We start from the raw sequence: 25,863 nt of genomic DNA, 5'->3' as shown, positions 1-25,863 counted from the left end.
CTGTAATCATAGAGAACATACATTTTTTTTTCACTTTCAGTAATATATTTAGGTAGTCATTTGCAAGATTCACTTATTCAGACTTACTTGTATATGACGGTGATTACTTTAGAAAGATATAAAGTAGACTCAATATTCTCATACACTTTTGGAAGCCTATAGCACTGCAAATGCCACTGTCAATTTCTTCAAAAGACATGCTTTCATCAGTGGTATGTGCCAGTTAGAGAATCTAAACTGTTTAACATTCAGAGTAAATGATGAAATTGACAGTTTCAAAACGTATCAGCTTTTTTACTAACAGCTTATATTTTCCAGTTTTCAAAGTGAAAAAATCATGATAGTTTGGAATTAACATTTTTTTAATGTTTATTTATTATTTTTGAGAGACACAGAGAGACAGAGTGTGAGCAGTGGAGGGGTAGGGAGAGAGGGAGACACAGAATCTGAAGCAGGCTCCAGGATCTGAGCTGTCAGCACAGAGCCTGACGCGGGGCTCAAACCCACAAACTGCCAGATCATGACCTGGGCCGAAGTTGGAGGCTTAACCAACTGAGACACCCAGGCACCCCAGAAAGGCAAAACTATTTTAAAAGACTATGTGTAAATGTTATCTAGAAACATTAGTGACTCAAATTACCAACCTTAAATACATCCTCAATACATCTATTAAGTTCCTCTTCTGTTACCAAAATGGTCCCTGGAGCCATGTCACTCTCTGGAATCTCTAGAGAACAAAAAACAAAATTACCCATATTCAGTGCCTCATTGAATAGAGCTCAGGACTTAAGGAAGAAAGTGTTGCTAGATAGTTCTGTAAGTAACACCTACAATTAGAGATTCAACATGATTACCAATGTACAATACAACACCAAACACAGTATTTCATGAAATCTATGATGCCAATGATTATAAACATTCGTTGTTATTTTATATATCACAAGAAAGAAGAAAGCCAGTAACTTATGAAACATTATGACTTGAAATTTTACTTGTAAATTTAATGAATGAAAAATTAGGGATCAAATTAAATGAAAATGACAGTCAATGGTTACGTGGAGGTGTAAACAGGGTGCCTGGCTAGCTCAGTTGGTGGAGCATAGGACTCTTGATCTTTGGGTTGTGAGTTTGGCAAGCCCTGTGTTGTGTGTACAGGTTACTCAAAAATAAAATGTTAAAAAAAGTTTTAAAATAGATTTTATAAAAAGGATTAAAAGAGGGGAGTTCAGTGGGGAATGTGTGAAATAGGTGATGGTGATTAAACAGTACACTTATCGTGATCAGCACTGAATAATGTATAGAATTGTTCAATCAGTACTTGTACACCCAAAACTAATACAATACTGCATGTTAGCTATATGGAATTAAGATTTAAAAACTTAATAAAAAAATTATTGAGAGCTCTTTTAGATTTATTTAGACATACAATTTTATTAAATATCATTCCTTATATAAGCTATATAATTGGGATAAACAGAATAAGAAATTCTGAACACTTCACATTTAAAAAGTCCAACTCTTCTGAAACATTTCGACACCATTACTGATATCCACATATTGCCATAATATACTGAACTCTGTGCCACCAAGAATGTAGGTGATGTGAAATTTCTTTTTTTTTTTAATTTTTTTTTTTTTAACGTTTATTTATTTTTGAGACAGAGAGAGACAGAGCATGAACGGGGGAGGGTCAGAGAGAGAGGGAGGCACAGAATCTGAAACAGGCTCCAGGCTCTGGGCTGTCAGCACAGACAGAGCCCGACGCGGGGCTCAAACTCACGGACCGCGAGATCATGACCTGAGCCGAAGTCGGACGCTTAACCGACTGAGCCACCCAGGCGCCCCTCTTTTTTTTTTAAAACTGTATTTATTTTTGAAAGAATGAGTTGGGGAGGGGCAGAGAGAGGGGAGAAAGAGAGAATCCTAAGCAGGTTCTGTGCTGACAGCACGGATCCCAGTGTGGGGGCTTGAACTCACCAACCATGAGATCATGATCTGAGCTGAAACCAAGAGTTGGACGCTTAACCAACTGAGCCACCCAAGTGTCCCTGATGTGAAATTTCTTAAAAGTTCACCACTCTAGGGGAACCTGGGTGGCTCAGTCAGTTAGGTGTCTGACTTCGGCTCAGGTCATGATCTCATGGTTCATGGGTTCAAGCCTCACATCAGGCTGTGTGCTGACAGCTTCAGATTCTGTGTCTCCTTCTCTCTCTGCCTCTCCCTGGCTCATGTTCTGTCTCTCTCTCTCTCTCAAAAATAAATACAAACATTTTCTTAAAAAAAAAAAAAAAAAAAAGGTCACCACTCTACTGTTGTCTTCACAGTTTTTTCCTAAGTCACTGACATCCATTCTATGAGTTTTAATGCTCATTTGCAGGCACAGATAATGCCATGATTGCTACCTGGCCAACAATAATTGTGAGATACATCTCGATACCAGAATTGTTAAAATGTGAAAAATATTTCCAAAATTCACGTTTTTTGTTTTGGGGTTTTTTTTGTTTGTTTTTTAAGTAGGCTCCATGCCCAATGTGGGGCTTGAACTCACAGCCCTGGGATCAAGAGTTGGATGCTCTACTGACTGAACCAGCCAGAAGACCCCCCAAAATTAAAGCTTTTTTATGTTAAAAACATGTGCACCTTAGAATTGATAAAATATGGTAATTTATCGTAATTGTCACATAGTCTTAAAAATGTGATACAATATGAAAAACAAAATAAGAAAGCCTGTATTTTAGGCTTTTTTTTTCCCCCAGTGGCAATGATGGGGCTGTCTATATAAAACCAGTCAGACTATCATACACCCTTTTTGTTATCCGGACACTGTCAATGCAAAACATGTAGCTGGTGTTACGAATATAACCTAACATATGAAGAAATGTCTGGCAAATAGATGTCCAATAGGAATGAACAATGTCCAGGACAATAATAATTGATCCACAAATGGAATGGATCTAGTTACCCTAAGAACAGTGCTCTTAGACCAGTGTTCAAACTTGAACACACACCTGAATTACCCAGAAGGGCCTGTTAAAACACAGATTGTTGGGACCCACACCAGCATTTCTGATTCAGTAGGTCTGAGGAGAGCCCAAGAAGTTGCATTTCCAATAAATTACCAGGTGATGCTGATGTTGCTGGTCCTGGGGCCACACTATGAGGACCACTGCCTCAGACTACAATACCTAATTCATAGATTAGGTATTAGACAAGAGAATAGATTAGTAATGAGGTATACTCTTAATACATGAAATTAGAGAGAGAGCACGCAAGTGGGGGAGAGGGACAAAGGGAGACAGAGAGAGAATCCCAAGCAGGCCTCGCACTTAGTGCAGAGCGCAAGGCAGGACTCAATCCCACAACCCTGGGATCATGACCTGAGCCGAAATCAAGGGTTGGACACTCAACTGACTGAGGCACCCCTTGAGCGATTTTTTGAAGCATATACTGGATCTAGACTAGGTTTCTATCAAACATGTAAAGAAATTTAAACTATTTACTCAAATACCATGTTTAGTTCAGGCCGATCCATGGACACATATATATATATATATATATATACACACACATACATGTATACATATGTATACATGTATATATGTGTATATATATATATATAACGTTTATCACACCTGAATAATCAAAAATTTCACTTCACCAGGTTCAATTTGGTGAAGTTTTACTATGCACAAAAATTAGACTTTCTTTATCCCTGCCCACCTCACCCCCACTACACACACCCAGGAAATGTTTACTACAGATGACTTCTTAAAAAAGTCTACATAGAACTAAATTTGGTTTAACCATAACATCAAACTTTTTCTTCATTTAAAACCTTGGAACTACTATCTAGAAAGGTTTTTTGTTTTGTTTGTTTGTTTGTTTGTTTTTAACAAAGAATGTTGAAATACTATTCTGCATCCAAGCATTAAATTCAGTAAACTGTGGGGGAAAAATTCAGTCAAGTATAAAAACATACTAAGGCAGGTGATGAGTTGGTGCAATGTCAATCTTCTAAGACATTAAAACAGAACTAAACCCACCAGCCAAATACGGGAAAATCTGAGCATCAAAATGAATGATAAGAGGGGAGGCTGGGTGGCTCAGTCGGTTAAGTGGCCGACTCTGGACTTTGGCCCAGGTCATGATCTCGCTGGTTTGCAGTGACAGCGCAGAGCCTGCTTGGGATTCTCTCTCTCCCTCTCTCTGCCCCACCCCTGCTCTTGTGCATGCACTGTCTCTCAAAATAAATAAATAAATATTTTTAAAAAAATGAATGACAAGAATGTTGGGTAACTCACTGAATAAAATCTTAAAAAAAAAAAAAAAAACTTAAAAAAAGAGATGAGGCAAGGAGAAAGAAAAGCTCTTCTTTATAGAAGAATAGCAACCTAACAAATTAAAATAACAAAGAAAGTAACCATTTTACTGGCAAGAATCATCAATGGATAACAAACCACAGCATGAAAGACTTAACAGGAAACAGGGCACACAGTCTCAGACTATCATCCCACAGATTACTTATTAATTACAGAGAAAGATATATTAACAATGGAGAAATCAGGCTACTAATGAAATGATCAAATTTAATATCACCAGAATGGGATAAACTGATTACGTGTGCCCCCTAATCTAATGGAGACTGAGAAAAAATAGTCATCCTATGGAATATTGCTGCTGAAATGTTTACCCTGGATCTAATCATGAGGAAACAATTAGACAAATACAAATTGCACAACGTTTTGTTACCGAGGCTCTTCAAAAATGCCATGGTAAGGATGGATGCCTTCCCTCCTCGGCGTGGTCTGAGCGCCCAGCCTGACCCCAGCCCTGGGGTGCCGCTACAGCAGCGAGAACAAGGACTGGGACCAGGACGGAGAGGAGCGGAAGCTGCTGCTGGACCCTAGCAGCCCCCCTGCCCAAGCCCTCGACGGAGCTGAACCCAGTTCCCACAGCCTGCCTTCCGCTCACACTGACGAGCAGGCCCCGCTCTCGTCCGTCCCGGCTAACACAGCCGGCAACGTCACCGAGCCTGCTGAGGGCTCCCAGGGCCTCCCAAGGCGAACAGCGGCACCAGCACATGGAGCTGGCAGGCAGTTCAGCGCCCACCTGGCTGTGCTGAGCAGCAGCCTGACCCGCGGGAAAACGCAGCTGCCGCTGTCCTCTCACACCAGCCAGCCCCACCGAGTGCCGGCCGGCGAGCCCATCCCTTCTCCGACTTACAGCTGCTGGTGCCTACAGTGCACTTTCTCAGATCTGAGTGGTTGCAAAAGAGGAGCTGGGGGGCGCCTGGGGGGCTCAGTCAGTTGAGCATCCGACTCTTTATTTCAGTTCAGGTCATGATCTCACGGTTTGTGGGTTTGAGCCCCGAGTCGGCCTGTGAACTAACGGAGCCTGCTTGGGATTCTCTCTCTCCCTCTCTCTGCCCCTCCCCTGCTCACGCTCTCTCTCTCTCTCAAAATAAATAAACATTAAAGAAACATTTTTTTTTTAAAGGAGGAGCTGGATGTACACTTTGGCATCCCATGAAGAGAGGGATCCTTGGACAGACCTTTTTCTCCTCTCTTCACCTCGTCTCCACCCTGTCTCCCTTGGCCCCCAGCCTCACTGTGACTCAAACAATACCCTAACTTGCTACTATTCACAGAGAAAAGTATAGAGGAGGAGAAGAGTGAGGTTGAAAGCCTGAGCAAGTGAGGATGGAGCAAGGGAGGGTAGAATCATTTGGGACTGGCCTTAAACACCCTGGCCAGGGGTTGGGGTGCTCAAAAGGTTAGGGCCCGGTAGGTCTTCACTATCTCTGGGAGGGTGGAGGTACCACTTTGAGGGTGATCCCTAGGGAACCTATGGGGGCCCCCTTCACACCCTTTCTCTTGGCCTCACTCCTGTCCTCTCCCTAACTTGGTGTTCACATGCACCTCACTAAGGTTTGTGACCAGGGTCCAGATGAGCCTGAATTTGAATGAACTGAGTTTGTCCTTCTAACACCTTGGGTTTTTACATGTTTGGGGTTTCACGGTTTTGTTTCAGCTTGTCACTCTTGATAAAGGAAGTGTGTTCATCTGGGGAAAAAAACATCATGGTGAAAAACAAACAAAAGGCTAGGGAACTATTCTACATTAATGGAAACTAAAAAGATATAAGTAAATGCAATGCAGGAGTCTTCACTAGAATCTAGACTTAAACGAAAAAATAACTACAAAGGAAATTCTTGAGACAATTAGAGAAATTTGAATCAAGTCTGTATATCAAATGACGTCTGCAACTAACAAGCGCTGATGTACATGTTATAAAAAGAGAGAAAGATAAAAGCGAATGTGGCCAGAATATGAGCAGCTGGGCAATCCAGGTAAAGCGTACAGGGGTGCTTCAAGGTACTTTTCTTGGAATTTACATGAGGCGGATCTTTCAAAGTAAAAAGTTGGGGAGAAAAGAAAGCAAAACTGGAGACAATGAAGTATGACAGACTTCAGTCACTGAAATCTGAAACACTGAGGAAGATCCCTGAGAGGAACACAGCCACCAGACTTCCCCCTTTACCTGCGGTGTTTAAACATCGATGGAGGGGGGCTAGCACCGGTTCAAGCAAATACTTCGAAGCCAATTGTGGGCGTTCTCTCGACATGGTTATAAAGGTAGTGGTGGCAACTCTCTGAAACTGTCGCGCTGTCAATTTATCTTGAAAGTGAAATAAATCTAGAATCTACAAGAAAAAGCACATAAAGGTAAATACAAGACTCTTTGCAAGGACTATTACATTTAAATAAAGAGAAAGCGGTATTTCTTTAAGCCAAAAAACAAACTTACTGCAATAATACTGATTCGACAGAATTTTTTTTTTTTTTTAATTTAACAACCCAGTATCAGCGGTGTGAGAACCGAAGAGGCCATGCTTCTACTAAATAATGTTATCAAATTTATAAAATAGATGTTCATTATAGAAAATTTACAAAATAAAGTTTTAGGAAGAAAAATCATCCTAAATCACTAAAACATTTATGCCGGGATACTTTGCCGGGATATTTCTGTATAATTTTTTTCTTTTTAATTATTAAGGCCTCACTTAATATTCAGTTTTACATATTGTTGAAATCTTCTCATATTGTAAATTCCTCAAAAATATTATATTGAAGCTGTATGTAAGAATTTATTAAATTATTCCCTAATATCCAGACATTGAGTTTTCTCTCAAAATTTTGTTATCAGAGTACACCTAAAACTACTATAACACTGTATGTTAACTATACTGGAATTAAAAGAAAAAACTTAAAAAAAAATTTTTTTTTGCTCTTATAAGTAGCATGACCAAATGAAATTTCTGGATCGAGGCATAAAAATATATTTAGGATCTGAAGAGCCTGTCATGCCTGAACTATCCCAGAAAGGAGTCTATTTTATTCTCAAAGATAAACATAGATCTCCTGTGCCTATAAGTGGTTCACCCTAGTATAAACAGCCAATAAAACGTGCATTTCTCTTCCTGACTTAAAAGTGAGTCTTGCACTTTTTTGCAGACAGGAGTATCTTCTGTCCAAAAATTGTATGTGACCTTTGACAGTTCCAGAGAGAGACTCAGCACGCGTGAAACCTGTGACTTGTTTCATCGTTTTGTTATGAACCAAAACTGTAACTACTAGATTCAGAAAATACTTACTCATCATTGCAAATGCTAACTTTTTTCTGTAGGAAGATTTATATTTAGTATTTTTCAATATAAGATCTTTGCATTGTGATATTTTGTTCTCATGCATGCCTACCCATGAGAACCCTTAAGATAAGTGTAACAACTGAATGACCTTCACTCCAAAAGGTGTGGGGAATACTGATTAAGCAAACTCCTTCCACATTTTCCATATATAAGATTAGCAAAAAAAAGGAAATTCTTGTAACACATTGGTTAAGCAAAGGTGTGGGAAAACAGATACATAAACAATATCAGTCAAAAATTTAAATGCACATAACCTTTGAACCAATCATTTCAATTTTAGGGATTTTTCCTATGGCAATATTTGCATGTGTAAAAAATCTATAGATATTAACTGTAGCATGGTTGGTAGCAGCAAAAGAATGGAAACAACTCAACGTCCATTAATAGGAGGCTGGTTAAATAAATTATGGTACATTAATATGGTGAAATACTATGTACCCATGAACAGAATGAGGCAACTCAGTAGGAAATTATCTCCTAAGTACATTGGGGGTGTTTTGTTTTTAATTTTGTTTAATGTTTATTCATTTTTGAGAGAGAGAGAGAGTGCTAGCGCTTGCAAGAGCAGGGGAGGGACAGAGAGAGAGGGAGACAGAGGATCTGAAGGAGACTCTGTGCTGACAACAGAGACCCCAATGTGGGGCTCAAACCCATGAACTGACAGATCATGACCTGAGCTGAAGTCAGATGCCTAACCGACTGAGCCACCTAGGTGCCCCTCTCCAAGGTACAATGTTAAGAAGCAAAACGAAGGGGTGCCTGGGTGGCTCAGTAGATTAAGCGTCTGACTTCAGCTTAAGTCTTGATCTCGCAGTTTGTGGGTTCAAGCCCCCCATCGGATCTGTGCTGACAGCTCAGAGCCTGGAGGCTGCTTCGGATTCTGTGTCTCCCTCTCTCTCTCTCTGCCCCTTACCTGCTTGCGCTCTGTCTCTCTCTCTCTCTCTCTCTCAAAAAAAATGAATAAAAAACGTTAAAAAAAATTTTTTTAAAAAGAAGCAAAATGAAAAACTACGTGTAGCATGTTATCATTTGGATAAAAATTAGAATATATATACGTACATAGACACATAATTGTATATACATTAATACACAGAATATCACTGAAAAATAAACAAGAAATTGGTAAGAGTGACTACCTCTGAGGGACTAGAAAACAGAGATGAGAAGATTTGTTTTTCTGTTTACTCTTATGTGCTTTTTAAACTGTATACCATGTTAATTTACCGTGTTTACTTAATACCAGTTTTTTTTTTTAAACTAAAACCACACAGAAAAGATAATGAACACAATGAAATTTTAGTTTCATATTCCAGCTCTGAGAGCAAGCTGAACTACTCATTTAACAATGGTGAGGTGTTCTTAAACCTAACAATTAGGTGGGTCTCTTTCACAGGTGTTTATTCACTTAATTCACAAGGCTCCTCACTGAACAATAAACTTAAATATTATATTTCTTTCACCTCCACATTAGATGGGGCGCCTGGGTGGCTCAGTCCCTTGAGTGTCCGACTCTTGATTTCGGCTCAGGTCATGATCCCAGGTTATGATCGAGCCCCATGTCGGGCTCTGTGCTGAGCATGGAGCCCTGCTTAAGATTCTCTCCCTCTGCCCCTCTCCCCCCACTCATTCTCTTTCTCTCTCAAAATAAATAAATCAACATTAAAAAAAAAAAAGCAAGGCCCCTCACTGAACAATAAACTTAAATATTACATTGCTTTCACCTCCACGTTAGAGAAACATTAAATGTCATTTCCATGAATAAGCAGATAATCCTCAAACAGTGAAAAGAAACAAAACTGTTTACCTGGGGGCAGATATCTCTATAGTAATCCTCTGGTGAAAGAGACTGCTGGGGACAAGAGGCCAGGATCTTTGCAATCAAGTCACACTTCTTCCAGTCAGCAGCCATTGCCTCTGCATCACTCCCGCCAGCCGCCCCAGCTGTCAGAGATGGACAGAGATGTCAAAAAGTCATTACTAGTTCCCCATATGTGGTCCTTAAAATTCTGGCGGAAACGTGTTTTTTCTCTACTGAAAACTGTTTATTTCTTTCATAAGATAATCTACCCCTCTGCATTTTCCTTTCGATGTTGGTTTCTGCAAAGTTAAGAGGAAAAAGTAGCAGCTTAATCACGGTAATGTTATTGTCCACATAATTTGAATACTAGTTTCCTCTCAGTGCTTATTACTTTTATTATTATTATTTGATGATGATGATATGATGTCTCTTTATATGCAGCATGTCAATAAAACTGCTTTAAACCAAAGCTATGCAGTAACAGGTACCAGATTTACCTTACCACCTTAAATTATTGGAAAACTGGACAAAATATATAAACAACGGTTTTCAGACACTGGACAACAGGCGACCCAGGACACTGACCCCTAAGAGAAAAAAACAAACAAGGTGAGCCCCATGAATACCCTAGCTTACTACCTAGAGAAAATTTTAAGGCCTCAGTACAGGAAGGCAGAGCCGAAACAAAGTCTGGCATCTTGAGTTAAAGAAACCTAGTTTAGAGTCCCTAGTTTAGGAAGGCCAAGGCAGGTAGAATTTTCAGGATAAAATACCAGAAGGGAGGTATGTAAAAAGAGAGCTCCAAAGATCTGCACAGGAGTCCTCTTTCAAACCTTTGGCAGACTATAACCTATGCATATGTGCAAAAAACAAAACAAAACAAAACAAAACAAAACAAAACAAGGCTGGGGCAAGAACCACCAATAAGAAGTAGGGGGAAAATCCCTTGAGTTCACACAGGGCTGATGCTCTATTTTTGGGGTTTTTTTGTTTGTTTTTTTTTTCAGTTTTCTTTTCTTTCTGTATAATATCATTCCCACTAGTGAGCATGGAAAGGCCTCCAAATATGCAGAGCATCAAGAAAAATCTCAGAATGGTTATGCCTCAGGAGTGCGGCCAAATTACTTCAGATTAAAGGCTACTCTAGACCCACAGTAACAAAGCTTAAAAGCCAGGATCAAAAGGATCAAACTGATTCTAAGAAAATCAACTGCATCCCAGCATAAAGCCTAACAAAGAAATACAACAATATCTAGCAACCAACAATATAAAATAAATTTCCAATATCCATTCAAGAATTTCCAGGCATATGCATACAATGGAATACTATTCAGCCATAAAAAGGAATAAAAGACTGTTCATGCTACAATATGGATAAACCTCAAAAATGTTATGCTAACTGAAAGAAGTCCAACAAAAAAGAGCACATATTGCATGATTCCATTTGGATGAAACATCCAAAATAGGCAGATCCACTGAGACAGAAACTAGATCAGTGCTTACAAGGGGCTGGAGGAGGAAAGAATGGGGAGTGATTACTAATGAGCATAAGGTTTTGTGGGGAGGAAGATGGTGCAAATGTTTTGGAATTATATTTTCATAATGATTGTACAACTTTGTGAATATACTAAAAAACACTGACATGTACTCTTTAAAAAAGTGTATTTATGGTATGTGAATAACATCTCAATAATAAAAAATTAGCAGGCCTGCAAAGAAGCAAGAAAGTATGAACCATAATCGGAGGACCTATCATAGAAACAGACCCATTAAAACAGAGATGACAACATTAAGAAACAAAAACACTAAAACAGCTAGTATAAATGCATTCCCTATTTTCAAAAAGGCAAAGAATGATCATGATGATGAAATAAATGGAAGATATTTAAAAAGACTAATATTGAACCTCTATTAATTAAAAAGAAAATACGGGGTGCCTGGGTGGCTCATTCGGTTAAGCCTCCAACTCTTGATTTTGGCTCAGGTCATGAACTCACGGTTCGTGGATTCAAGCCCCATGCTGGGCTCTGTGCTAACAGCACAGTGCAGAGCCTGATTGGGATTCTCTATCTCCTCTCTCTCTGCCCTTACCTGTACTCTCTCTCTCTCTCTCTCTCTCAGAATGAATAAACTTAAAAAAAAAAAAAAAAAAAAAGAAAGAAAATATCTGTAATGAAAAACTCACTGGATGGGATTAACAGCAGATTAGACCCTACAAAAGAAAATATCAGTAAAGCTGAACACAAAGCAATAGAAATTAACCAAAATTACACAGAAAGAAAACTGAAAAACAAAAACAAACAAAAAAAAACAAAAAAGAAAAAATAGAGCATCAGTAACTTGTAGGACACATTATAGTATAATATTAGGTATAACTCAAATTCCAAAAAGAGGGCCACCTGGTTGGCTCAGTTAGTACAGCATGTGACTCTTAATCTCTGGGGTCATGAGTTTAAGCTCCATGTTAGGGGTTAGAGTTTACTTTTAAAAAAAGTTAAAAAGAAAAAAAGAGAAGAGAGGATAGAAAAATATATTGGAAGAAAATGTCTGAGAAACTTCCAAATATGATGAAAACTATAAATTCTCACCTCTAATAAGCCCAAGAAACACGAAGCAGAAGAAACATGATAAAAATCACCCACACCAAGGAATATCGTAATCAAATATCTAAAAACCAGTGACAAGGAGAAAAAGCTTAAAAGCAACCAGAGGAAAAAAGATATATCATATAAAGAACATAGAGACAATGATGACACCAAAAACATTTTCAAAAAGGAAGATGAAATAAAGACTTTTTCAGGAATTCACTGTCAGCAGATCTGCACTACAAAAAATGCTAAAGTTCTTCAGGCAGAAGGAAATTTGAATTAAAATTCGGATCTACACAAAGAAATGAAGAACATCAGAAATGGCAAATGTGTGAGTAAATATAAACTGCTTCAAATCGGTTTTGAGAAGAAACAAGATTTAAATAGATAACAAAAAATATATACAAGCATAAGTAGAGGGGGAAAAAGCTCATGGCAAAAATAGGGTTCTAAGTGTCTTAGAGCAGCTCTCCAATTTGCATGGCCTTGGGTGAACTCGAACTTTTCTTTGGAAAAAAGGATGCAAGGACCTATTTGCATGTGGCAACTTCTCGCAGGTAACTGATAATTTTTCACTTCATTGCCCCTAGAAGCCAATGCCAGCAGAACTGGAGAGGCAACATTACAGGCACTCTAGACCACATCTATCAATGTCTGCCAACCACTCTGACCTCACCTTTGTCTGACAGGACCAACGTACATTTACCATACCAGAAATGCAATGTCGAGACGGATTCTTCTGTCTCTCTTCTTCCCTCCTCACACATCCAGTCCTTCATTAAGTTCCGGCAATGCTACTTCATAAATACCTCTTACAGTCATTCATTTCTCTCCATTTCTACTGCCACTGCATTGATCCAAGCCACCGCGATCTCTCAGATGACACTTCTTACCTGATCTCCCTTGTTCTGCTCTTACCCATCCCATTCTTCACAATACATCTAAAATGTAGATTTGATCATGCCTCTCTCCTTTGTAAAACCTTCCAATGGTTTCTCGTTGCACTCAGAATAAAGATCAATGCTCTACCCACACTGAAGCCTCCTCAAAAACACTATGCTTTTTCTTATACCAGTTTCTTCATATGTGCTATTCTCTCCGCCTGTTACTCTTCTCTCACTTTTTAAAAAAAACATTTTTTTTTAACGTTTATTTATTTTTGAGACAGAGAGAGACAGAGCATGAACAGGGGAGGAGCAGAGAGAGAGGGAGACACAGAATCTGAAACAGGCTCCAGGCTCTGAGCTGTCAGCACAGAGCCCGACGCGGGGCTCGAACTCACGGACCGTGAGATCATGACCTGAGCTGAAGTCGGACGCTTAACTGACCAAGCCACCCAGGCGCCCCATCTCACTCTTTAATAAAGTCCTACTCAGTCTTCAGGGTTCAGCTTAAATGTCATTTCCATCAAAAAGACACTAAGTGTGTGGTAAATTGCCACATCAGCGATAGGAAACAAATGTGCATGGGATACGCGAGATAAGGGACTAAGCACAAAAGAAAGGCAAAGGAATCACCAGGATAAAGGTGGAGGGAGATCCTAGCATGTCTGCTATGTGAAAGATAACTAGTCCAGATTAGAGAAGACTCAGAGAGAGATGTCTCCAAGAAGATCAAACCAATAGAATATCAGGTGTATTTGAACATCTTGAAAGGAGACTTACACAACTGGAAGGGAATTTGAAAACAGATTAGTGAGACATACATGAAACACTAAGCAGACAAACAAAAATGGTATTTAACTGCAAGAAGTACAAAAGTTGTGTAAAAAAGAAAAGTAGTGGGGTGCCTGGGTGGCTCAGTTGGTTAAGTGTCCTACTCTTTATTTTGGCTCAGGTCATGATCTCATGGTGGTGAGATCGAGCCCCTCGTAGGGCTCCATGCTAGGCGTGGAGCCTGCTTAAGAATCTCTCCCTCCCTCTCCCTCTGTCCCTCCCCATGTGCATGTGTGTGCACTCTCTCTCGAAAAAACTAAAATTAAAAAATTTAAAAAGAAAAGTAGTCATGGCATACCACAGAGCTCAGCTGTAAATAGTAATAACATAGTTAGAAGAATACAAACCCCAACTATTGATCTCACCAAAATTAAGACATGAATATTTAGGAGATAATAGTGTGCCTGGGGGTGGTGGTGGTAGGGTTTTGAAAGAGAACAAAATCCTCTTCCACACATGGTGAGAAGTTGATAGATGAAGCCTAAAACTCAAACATTAAAAAGGTTCTGCAAACACCTTAATGGTAAAGACCAGAACAAACCCACTAAAAGAAGTCAAAATGCTTGCTTCTGAGACAGGGAAATGGACAGGAATGTTCCCAAGGACTGACTGCTATTTTTCTCCATTAGCCTTGTAGACCAATTTGACTCTTTAAACTATGTATTTAAAAATATAGGGTGCCTGGGGCGCCTGGGTGGCTCAGTCGGTTGAGTGTACAACTTCAGCTCAGGTCATGATCTCGCGGTCTGTGAGTTCGAGCCCCACGTCGGGCTCTGTGCTGACAGCTCGGAGCCTGGAGCCTGCTTCAGATTCTGTGTCTCCCTCTCTCTGACCCTCCCCCGTTCATGCTCTGTCTCTGTCTCAAAAATAAATAAACATTTAAAAAATAAAATAAAATAAATATAGGGTGTCTAGGTCAGTCAGTTAAGCATCCGACTCTTGATTTCGTCTCAGGTCTTGATCTCACAATTCGTGAGATCGAACCCCAAGTTGGGTTCTGCACTGGCAGTATGGAGCCTGTTTAGGATTCTCTCTCTCCTCTCTCTCTGCCCCTCCTCTGCTCGTGCATGCTCTCTCTCTCTCAAAATAAATAAACTGTTAAAAATTTTTTTTCAATATATAAATTAAAAACTACTACCATGCTTAGCATGATAATCAACATTTTTCTATTCATGAGGACTTAGAGAATATAAATGGGGAAATAATCTACAACTTCATCCCACAGTAAACTTCCGTAAGGTCTTTCCAGCTACAGAGAACTGTCTTGGATTTTAAGTCCTGAGGTGAAGTACTCATAGCACCCTGGCACAAAGCCCTCTCCCATGGAGAATTTCACATTTGCTTTTGGGTTTTACTTTAACGTTCTGCACAATATTTTCCCCTGATATTATAAGTTATTTGAAACAGCCAACAATATTATTCAAGAATGTGAACAGTCTATTTTAGAGAAATAGTCTGTTTTAGAAAAATGGCAAGAAAATGAGTTTCTGTGATAAAGAAGCTCATTAAGGTTTAATCTCCAAATCTAACCTCTTTAGTCTCTACAAAGGCATCTCAGTCTGAATCAGGTTTTATAGTCCAATGCTAAAGACCAATAACTCACCCTGACTCAAAGGAAACTGGATACCAAAGTAACAGAAGCATTTTATTTCTTACCACCTGCTCCTTCCAGAATGCCCCGGACTACTGCCTGAACACCACTGGGTTTCATCAACCTTTCGGAGAGCAGCTGCCCACATAGACGCCGAAGCCAAGCTGGGGCCCGACACCTAACTTGTGTCTTTTCATCTGTGCAGGACTGAAAATGGGAAAGTATGAATTGAATGTCAGTGAAATAGACAAGACATGTAGAAATTATTAAAATATATAAATATATACTGAGTCATACTGACAATAAACAATGTGATAAAGAGACTTCTGAAGAGCAACATTTTTTTCCAAAAAGACTCTCTTCTACAAAATCTTCTTCAGCATCACCTTCTAGGAAAGTAGAAATGCCATGAAACTTCCCATGAAATAACAAGTGAAATTGCAAACTCAGAAATACACAAACACACAAATGAATAAAATACAGATTTTAGAGGGCTACCTGGGTGGCTCAGTTGGTTAAGCATCTGACTCTTAATTTCGGCTCAGGTCATGATCTCACAGTTTATGAGATCGAGGCTCACATCAGGCTCTGCACCAACAGCAAGGAGCCTGCTTGGGATTCTCCCTCTCCTGTCTCTCTACCCTTCCCCCACCTCAAAATAAATAAACTTTAAAATACGTATATAATATAAACATATATACTTATTTCTTTTAGAATTAACATAACCAGTCTCTGAATGCAGTCCTTCCAATCAAATTTGGCCTCCATATAAGAGTCCTATGAACATTACTCACCACCAGGAGTATAGTTCATGACAGTATGAGGACATGCTAGTCCTTGCCTCCACGGTCTCAGCTACTCCGACTCTGTGGCACAGCAGTTTCAAAAAAGAGTTGAATTTCTTCAAGCACTCCTTTTGGAGAGCTCTGCGGAGCCACCATGAACCCAATGGACTTGGGGGTCTTGTTTTGGATCTAGAATGTCAACTATGTTGCTGTCAACCATGGCACTGAACTATGTGAACATAAAAATTAGTGACAGACACATTTAACCCTAACTAGCCTGTCCTCTTTTATTTAAGGAGGACTAATAATTACCACTTATTGAGAGTGTTATGATTTGCCAGGTGCTATGTTAAATACTTGCTACATAATCTCAAAAGAGACTTGCAAGGAGTTACTATCCAATCGGTAAGGAAACCGAGGGATGGAAACATTCACTAATTCACACAACTGCATGCTGGGGTTGAATCCCAGTAGGCTGACCACCAGAGCCTTGGCTTTTTGCCACGCTCTTATAATGCATTTGGTTTTATCTGGCAAACTGTGGAGTCATGCAGAGAAGCAGAGCGTGAGGCCAGAGGGGCCCAACAGGAGGCGGCAGTAACATTCTAGGGATGAGATGAAAATGACTTCATCAAAGAGTATCTTTGTACCCAGCTTCAGCTAGTTCCTGACCTACCACTAATTCCCTTGGCTCCTCACTCTTTACTCACCTACATCCAAAACTAAACGTATTGCTAAATGGTTACTCCATCTACATTATCAGATTAAAACATTTCAGAAAATAATTATTTTTAAGGAAAAAAGGAACTATCTTATGCCTAGCAGGATATATACTATTATGTTTTTCAAACAAAGGAGGTAAAATTAGTCCCAATAATAGCCCCAATTTTAATTTCTTGACTACAGATATTCCATTCAAAGAATAAGATGTCAGGGGCGCCTGGGTGGCTCAGTTGGTTAAGAGTCTGACTCTTGGCTTCAGCTCAGGTCATGATCTCGCAATTCGTGAGTTTGAGCCCCACATCGGGCTTCATACTGACGGTAAGGAGCCTGCCTGGGATCTTCTCTCTCCTTCTCTCTCTGCCCCTCCTCTGCTCCTACTCTATCTCTCTCTCAAAAGAAACTGTAAAAAAAAATAAAAATAAATAAAAAATAAACAAATAATAAGATGTCAAAATACTTCTACCAGAAGAACGTACTGTCAAACAGCCCCCATCCCCCCCCAAAAAAAAAAAAAAAAAGAGTTCTAGGGTTCCTGGGTGGCTCAGTCAGTTAAACATCCAACTCTTGATCTTGGCTCAGGTCTTGGTTTTGGGGTCATGGGTTCGAACCCCACATTAGGCTCTGCGCTGGGCATGCTCTGCACTGGGCATGAAGCCTACTTAAAAAAACAAAAAAAAATTTTTTGGGGGAAAAAAAAAAAAAGAGTTCCAGTTTCAGAATGAATAAAATATATGTTAAATAAAATTGCCATATTCCAGTCAAAAACAATTTTTTAATAAATAAATAAATAAATAAATAAAATGACCACATTCCTGAGAAGAGTGGCCATCATTCCATTAACAGAAAAATGCTTACAAATTATCCCAAGGGGCAGAGTACCTGGCTGGCTCAGTTACAGCATGTGACTCTTGATCTTGGGGTTGTAGTTTCAAGCCCCATGTTGGGTATAAAGATTACACGAAAGTAGAATCTTAAAAAAAAAACTGGGGCACAGTCAGTTAAGCTTCTGGCTCTTGATGTCAGCTCACGTCATGTTCTCAGGGTCCCACGATGGGCTCTGTGCTGGGCGTGGAGCCTGCTTAAGATTCTCTCTCTCTCCCTCCCTCTTTCTCTACTCCACCCTCCACCACTCATGTGCTCATGTGTACCACTCATGCACACGCACACTCACTCTCTCAAAAAAAAATTACCCTAAGGGTTATGGTAACTTAGTTTTACAAAAATCACTGATTGCTCTAGAAAATGAAATAAGACTCAACTAGATTAGTGCATTGCCCAAGAGAAGACAACATTCTGCACATTATCATTAACGATTCACCCACAAGAGTCCCCAAGTCTGAATACCTGGGGTGGTCCTCCCTGGAGGATAAGTAATTCTCGGACTGCTAAGGGTTGATACACTTGATCCAAGATGTCTCTCAAGGCCTCCCTAGAAAAGGTTCTTTCCTCTTCCGTTAAAACCTAAAGGAAACACGAACTGAGCTTTAGCAGGCAATAGAAGGTAATGCTTTACAATACTGTACAAAAACACCGAGGAGAGGAGAGGAGGGTAGGCTTCTTTCCCCTCTTGACTCCCTTCCACATGGAGGAAGTTACAATACTGAAACTCTCCTGGCCCTCTCTCCATCCCCTCACTCACCTCTGGGCAGGAGATCTTGGGCACCTAACTTATTGGTGAGTTTGGAAAAACTTACTTATTGGTGAGTGTTGGCATGTACCACTTAGCTTGTTCCTCTTCTGTGTCTTGGGAGTAAGTACACGTTCTGCCCCGCTCCTCCTTGCTGGACATTTTACAGAGGCATAGCCTTGCCATAGGGCAGAAGGTGCTGCCGTCCTCCAGCAGTCCTTACAAATGGGTGAGGAGGAAGTGTGTCTAACTTTGGAATGCACTGTTAGAAAGCCCGACTGTCTCCAACACTAAGCCATATCCCTGGGGCACCTGGGTGGCTCAGTCGGTTGAGAGTCTGACTCTTAATTTCAGCTCAGATCACGATCTCAGGGTCGAGAGCTTGAACCCCACGTCAGGCTCCGCACTGAGTATGGGAGCTTGCTTAAGATTCTCTCTCTCTCCCTCTGCCCCTCTTCCTGGCTTGCGTGCTTGCTCTCTCTCTCTCCCTCTAAAATCAAAAAAAAAAAAAAGGGGAGCCTGGGTGGCTCAGTCAGTTGAGGGTCCGACTTCGGCTCAGGTCATGATCTCACAGTCTATGAGTTCGAGCCCTGTGTCGGGCTCTGTGCTGACAGCTCAGAGCCTGGAGCCTGCTTCGGATTCTGTGTCTCCCTCTCTCTCTGCCCCTCCCCTTCTGATGCTCTGTGTTCTCTGTCTCAAAAATAAATAAACATTAAAAAAAATTTTTTTTAAAGAAATAAAATTTAAAAAAATTATTTAAAAAAAGGCTATATCCCCACCTTTGCACTTAGGAGCAATAGCGGTGACAATTTGAGTTTTCATTTCACTGACTCCATTAATGGTCTTTTAATTCGTTCAGAAGTTGGTCAGCAAAGAGGGGTTCTATTTGTTGGGTCCCCTTGAACCCAGCCGTCCCCTTTGGGTAACTCAGTGAAGCAGTCAGGGTCGTGCCCATTGCCAGGGAGCAATCTGAAGCACGGGCACTGCTTAGAGCAGCTCCTAGTGCTGGGACTTGCCCAGCTTCATAACACACCACTGTTTCCCCTTCTGTCAACCTCTTTCGCCTTCCTACTTGGTCCTTTCCGGGTGCTTTCCTTTTCTCCCTCCTGCTCGACACTCCGGGGCACTGCTTAGCCCCAGTAGTGGTAACAAGACCTCGCAGCCCAGAGCCCCCTCAGAGAAGTAGAGGCAGCAGGCACGGATGGCAACGTCCATCACTCATACCCTGTACTAAGAGCACAGCACACTGCTCTACATAACAGGAAGCCACCAGGGAAGCTCATAATTTCAGGTCACTGCTCAGATGATATAGCTTTTAGACAAATGTTTATGAACATATGCAGGAGAGAGAACAGAGAAGGGAACAAACAGAAAAGAAACAAGTTTGGGGGCATCTGGGTGGCTCAGTCGGTTAAGCATCCGACTCTTGGTTTCAGCTCAGGTCATGATCTCACAGCTCATAAGTTCAAGCCCCGCATCAGGCTCTGCACTGTCAATGCAGATTCTCGCTCTCTCTCTGCCCCTCCCCTGCTCACACAAGCTCTTTCTCTCAAAATAAATAAATAAACTTAAAAAAAAAAAAATACGGGTAGCCGGGTGGCCGAGTCTGTTGAGCTTCCAATTTCGGCTCAGGTCACGTTCTCACGGCTCGTGAGTTCAGGCCCCGCATCAGGCCCTGTACTGACAGCTCGGAGCCTGGAGCCTGCTTCAGATTCTCTGTCTCCCTCTCTCTCTGCCCCTCCCCTGCTCCTGCTCTGCTTCTGTCTCTCAAAAATAAATACATGATAAAAAAATTTTTTAAAAAGAAAAGAAATAAGTTTGAAGGGTGACACAGAGAGAAATGAGGTGGGCAGGCATTGTGAATCTGGCTGCAGCGCTAACAAATTACCGCACACGTGAGCCACGCTGACTTTTAATACATTTGTATCTCAACAGCTTCTTCTGGCAAGGCTCCTATGTTGATGGTCCTCTCATGGGAGAGTAGTGATCCCTGCTATGTCGCACTTAGGAGTCCTGTCTCCTCCGTTAATGTCTTATGCTTCTGTAACCTCCACGGCACCTTTACCGTCCAGGTACCCAAATCCTTACTATGTCAGCAAAAAACAGCCACGTCCCCCTAACAGCTAATAATAACAACAAACAGCGTTTGAATTATACAGCATACCCTGTGCTTTACATATTTCATTTCATTTAATCTTCCCAAGAACTTAATGAAGGAGAGATGAATAGTTTAATACCGATATTAGTAGTAATTACTTTTTGATGAGCACTACTGAGGATGGGGTTCGGTACTTTATACACATTACCCTTAATCCTCACAACCACCTTCCAAGGCAGGTATTATTATACACATTTTATTAAAAAGGAAACAGAAGAGGGGTGCCCGGGTGGCTCAGTCGGTTAAGCATCTGAATTCGGTTCAGGTCATGATCTCACAGTCCGTGGGTTTGAGCCTCACCCTGGGCTCTGTGCTGACAGCCAGAGCCTGGAGCCTGTTTCAAATTCTGTGTCTCCTTCTCTCTCTGCCCCTCCGCCCGCTCTCAAAAATAAATAAACATTGAAAAAATTTTTAATTAAAAGGAAACAGAAGCTCAAAGAAATAGCCTACAGTAGTTGTTGCAAAATGACAAGAAGAAAGAGGCTATATGGACTGTCTAGGCATGCTAAGGACTGGCATCTAATAAATGAAGCCCCAGCCCTGTAAAAGATTCATTTATCCACGGATATGCTTTGGCATTCAAGAGGAATTCTAGACCTTTCCAACAGCCCTTTTCCAAAGAACTAAGAGTTGTCTTTTATAACCACACACACAAATATTCACACAGACACGAAGACATGCGCTCAATCTGTGTTTACCTCTTCCTCAGGTTTTAGCGGTTTTCTCTTGGTGGGGCAGAATCCCAGCTGACACAGACCTGCTGCAATATCCCCAAAATGGCGGCAGAAAATCAAGCTCCCCAGGGAAGTGTGATGCGCAATGTTCAGAAGAACCCTGCAGCTGGTGTAGAGTCTCCGGGTCGCATCGGGAGGAGCGCTCAGACACACCACATCCTGAACAACGGCACCAAACGCGGTCCTGCATCTCAAAGGGACTCCCACACCAGGCACGAGATACGGGCAGACGCCGAAGGTGACTACAAACTGCAACACGGACTGGACAGTCTTCTGCTGTGAGATGCTAAGTGTATCTGGGCTCAGGGCAGGAGCGGCTTCCGGAGTCCTCAGGCTGGGTTTACCTGGACTGAAGTCAGCTGCAAGGCGGATCATGGTTTCCTTCAAGCACAACAGCAACAACAAAGTTTGAGAGGTAAAACTCCAGGTGACATCCACAGAGTTTTGTGGCCATTCTGCCTTATTAGCAATTTCATCCCTTAGGAGTTTCAGTTTCTTCCAGTGCGGATCCTTCAGCAATTTGTCCTCCAAAGCAGACAGGTTGGAGCTTAAAGTAGCCAACAGGACATCATGTTTTGTGATCTGTAGTGAACCTGAATCCGATGCTTTTGAAGAAAAAAAAAAAAAAAGATTATCTACCTGGGAAACAAACTGTACTCTATGTGGAATGCCTTGCCCTCTCCCAGCTCATCCCCTGGGGCCTGGCTCAGATATCATTGCCCCAGGAAAGCCTCCCCAAGTTGTGCTGCCCAAGCCTAGGCAGAATTCAAGACTACATTTTCTGCCTACCCAGAGCACTTTGGGATGTAGTTAGAACAGGGTACCTAACATGGTTCATCTAGTTGGTTTCTATTCCCCGTGTGTTCTGAGGGCAGAGGCCATGTCTATCGCCTTAGTGGGCTTAAGGTGTAGGCAGAACAGAAAAATAAAAGGCTGAATAGTTACCACAGTAGAGTCATTCAAACTGTTCTAAGTGCCAGAGATAAACCACTGAATAAAACAAAGTCCCTTCCCTCAATGATACTCACGCTCTAGTGAGGTAGACCACAAAATACAGGCCCAAGGTGCAGAGGGATTCATTCAATCACCTCTACACCCAAAATATCTATTCTCAATGCTTCCCGACCCTTCTTAAAATGGTCTTTTCTGCCCTCTACTGATGAAGGAGTGCTCACATGCTCACAGCAGTAGCTGACATAGTTAACAACTCCCTCCCTGAAACGCTCTTCTCTCTTTTTTAAAAATGTTTATCTATTTTTGAGAGAGAGAGAGAGAGAATGTGGGGGAGGGGCAAAAAGAGAGGAGGACAGAGGATCCGAAGCAGGTTCTGTGCTGACAGCAGAGAGCCCAAAGTGGGGCTCGAACTCGGGAACTGCGAGATCATGACCTGAGCTGAAGTCTGACACTTGACTGACTGAGCCGCCCAGGTGCACGGAAACACTCTCCTCTCTCAGCTTCTGAGACACCTCAGTGGCCATCCTTCCAGTGCCTCCACTGCCAGCTCCTCCTCTACCAGGTCTTTACATTCCCTGGGGCTTATCCTGAATTCTGTGCTCTCTTCAAGGATCTTCCCCAGGCCCATGTCTTTAAAAACCGTCTATAAGCTAACCACTCCCAAATTTGTATCCCCAGCCCATGTGTACCCTCTAAGAGCCAGGATAAGTAAAAAGAAAATCACATCTATGCATAGTATAGTCAATTGTTAAAACTAGAGAGAAAGAGAAAGTCTTGGAAGCAGCCAGAAAAATATGACGCATTATATATAAGGGATGATGCTGTGAATGACTGTGAACTTACCACAAACAGTGACTGCTAAAAAGATGGTAGAAAAACATCTTTAAAGTATGACAGAAGAAATAAAATGTCAACTCAGAATTCTATATCTAGTAAAAATAATCTTCAAAAATGAAAGTAAATATATTTAGATCAATGAAAATCAAGAGAACTGACTTCCAGCAGACAAATGATAAAGTGAATTCTTCAAGCTGAAGGAAAATAATACTAGATGGAGACTGGGAACTTCAGAAAGGAATGAAGAGCATCAGAAATGGTAAATATGTGCATAAATATAAAAGACTAATTTTTTCCTCAATTTCCTTAGATACATATATATGTGTCTAAAGCAAAATTTATTTGAAGATTGTTTTTTTTTTAAGTAATCTCTACACCCAATGTGGGGCTTAAACTTACAACCCTGAGGTCAAGAGTTGCACATTCTACTGACTGAGCCAGCCAGGTGCCACTCTAAAGCAAAATTTATAAAGTTTTATTATGGATTTATAACTTATGCAGATATAATAAACATGAACACTCTAGCGTAAATCCCAAGTGGGGGAGGGGGAGCTATAAAATGACCCTGATAGTTGCAAGGTCCTTAAGTGTTATGTGAAGCAGTACAATATGAATTCTAAGCAGATTGTGAAAAAATAAGGACATATATTGCAATTTTCCCAGGACAACTATTAAAAACACAATGCAGAGGCACCTGGGTGGCTCAATCGGCTAAATGTCCAACTCTTGATTTTGGCTCAGGTTATGATCTCCTGGCTCATGAGTTCAAGCCCCAAATCAGGCTCCAGGCTGATAGTGTGGAGCCTGCTTGGGATTCTCTCTCTGCCCTTCTCTCCCTCTCTTTCTCTCAAAAATAAATAAATACTTAAAAACAACAACAACAACAACACAACGCAGGGCTCAGTCTCTCCCTTTCTGCCCCTCCCCTGCTCACACATGCACTCTCTCTCTCAAAATAAATAAGTAAACATTAAACAAAATTTTAGGGGCACCTGGGGGCTCAGTTGGTTGAGCATCCGATTTCAGCTCAGGTCATGATCTCATGGTTCGTGGGTTCAAGCCCCACATCAGGCTCACTACTGTCAGTGCAGAGCCTGGTTTGGACCTCTCTCTCTGCACTACCCCCAACTTGCACTCTCTCTCTCTCAAAAGTAAATAAAACATTCAAAAAAAAAAATTTTACCACAATGCAAAAATGAAGGTTATAGTTATAAAACCATAATAAAATGTTGAAAATGTAAATGAAAACAAGCAGTAAGACTTCAGAATGAAAGTTAATATATCTTCTAAGAGGCAAATTAGAAATGGGGCACCTGGGTGGCCCAGGGAGTTAAGTGGCCAACTCTTGATTTCTGCTCAGGTCATGATCTCACAGTTCGTGAGTTCAAGCTCCCTGTTGGGATTTGCACTGACAGCACAGAGCCTGCTTGGTATTCTCTCTCTCCCTCTCTCTCTGCCCATATCCCACTTGGGCTCTCTGTCTTAAAAATAAATAAATAAACCGTTAAAAAAAATTTTTTTAAAGAAGCAAATTAGAAAGGATTAAAATGGAATAACTAAAAGAGTGCTCAACAGTGCATTACTTATAATGCGTAAAATGAGGAATACATATCCAGTAACAGATTGGATGAGTAAATTGCAGTCTACCTATATCTAACATACTATATGTATGTATAATATTTATTTTGTTTATTGTTTATTGTCTCTCTATAAACTAGAAAAAAAGCTGCTTGAGGACAGAGATGTTGCTCGTTTTGTTCACTGCTATATTCTCCTTGCCAGAACAAGGCCTGTCTGATATGTAGTAGCTGTTCATAACAAGTAGTTGTTGAATGAATGAATAATGGAATATTTGCAGCCATCAAGTAATGTTGAGGGACGCCTGCCTGGCTCAGTCAGTAGAGCATCTGACTCTTGATCTTGGGGTTGTGAGTCTGAGCCCCACATTGGGTGTGGAGATTACATTAAAAAAAAAAGTTACACGGAACATTATTTAAGACATACTCATTAAATATATTCTGAAGTGAACAGAGCATGAAACACTGTATGAGCAAAAGATATGAATAGTTTATAGAAAAAGAAATGCAAATGACTTCTAAAATATGAAAATATGATCAACCTTGCTCATAACAGAAAAGTAAATTAAAACTGTACTGAAATAGCACTTCCCATTTATCAACTGGCTAAAATCCAAAAGTTTTATAACACATTATGTGGCAAGGTTTTGGGAAATCACACACTCTCATACATTGCTCTTAGAAACTAAAATGGTACATTCCTGAAGAGAGCAATTTGGCAATATCTAGCAAAATTACGTACATATTTAACGTTTGGCCCAGCAATCCTGCTTTTTAGGAATCTATACTACAGATAAATATATAGGCAAAAATGCAAAATGACATATACACAAGCTTATTCATTGTAGTGCTTCTTGTATTAACCTGAGACAACCCAAATGCCCATTAATAGGGAACTGATGAAGTAAACAGTGTATATCCATATAATGGCATGCTTGTAAAAGAGGAAGATTTCCATGAACCACTATGTAGTGACCTCCAAGACATAGTAAATTTAAAAGTAAGGTATAAAAGAATGTCTATCATATGCTACCTTTTGTGTAAGAAAGGGAGGGAATATAAAATACA

The 25,863-nt window shown here is 40.7% G+C and overlaps 2 protein-coding genes across 5 annotated transcripts in view; one reads left to right on the top strand and one right to left on the bottom strand.

The window, feature by feature from the left end:
* TANGO6 (transport and golgi organization 6 homolog) overlaps positions 1-25,863 on the bottom strand; it is a 192,000-nt gene that overhangs the window by 154,498 nt on the left and 11,639 nt on the right. For 3 of the 4 annotated variants that reach the window (XR_002081659.2, XM_019455446.2, XM_019455442.2), the window contains exons 2-7: positions 21,392-22,032; positions 18,253-18,369; positions 15,466-15,607; positions 9,513-9,649; positions 6,541-6,703; positions 645-727 (exon numbers count right to left, since the gene is read on the bottom strand). Coding sequence is in view for 3 of the 4 variants with exons in the window: in XM_019455446.2 (XP_019310991.2) it covers positions 645-727; positions 6,541-6,703; positions 9,513-9,649; positions 15,466-15,607; positions 18,253-18,369; positions 21,392-22,032 (1,283 nt within the window). In the remaining variant the exon portion in view is untranslated. The remainder of the gene's footprint in view (positions 1-644; positions 728-6,540; positions 6,704-9,512; positions 9,650-15,465; positions 15,608-18,252; positions 18,370-21,391; positions 22,033-25,863) is intronic. The other variant, XM_019455444.2, reaches the window with a different exon arrangement.
* On the top strand, positions 4,765-5,985 carry LOC109270609 (ragulator complex protein LAMTOR1-like). Its single transcript, XM_053906814.1, has 3 exons — positions 4,765-4,772; positions 4,818-5,231; positions 5,928-5,985. Exons 1-3 carry the CDS (start codon positions 4,765-4,767, stop codon positions 5,983-5,985), a joined length of 480 nt encoding a protein of 159 aa, XP_053762789.1.

The sequence above is a fragment of the Panthera pardus genome, unplaced genomic scaffold, assembly GCF_024362965.1.
Source record: "Panthera pardus isolate Hobbes unplaced genomic scaffold, ASM2436296v1 HiC_scaffold_19, whole genome shotgun sequence".
Classification (NCBI taxonomy): Eukaryota; Metazoa; Chordata; class Mammalia; order Carnivora; family Felidae; genus Panthera; species Panthera pardus.
The sequence above is the reverse complement of the archived record's forward strand: the minus strand, read 5'-3'. Positions and strand labels throughout refer to the sequence as shown.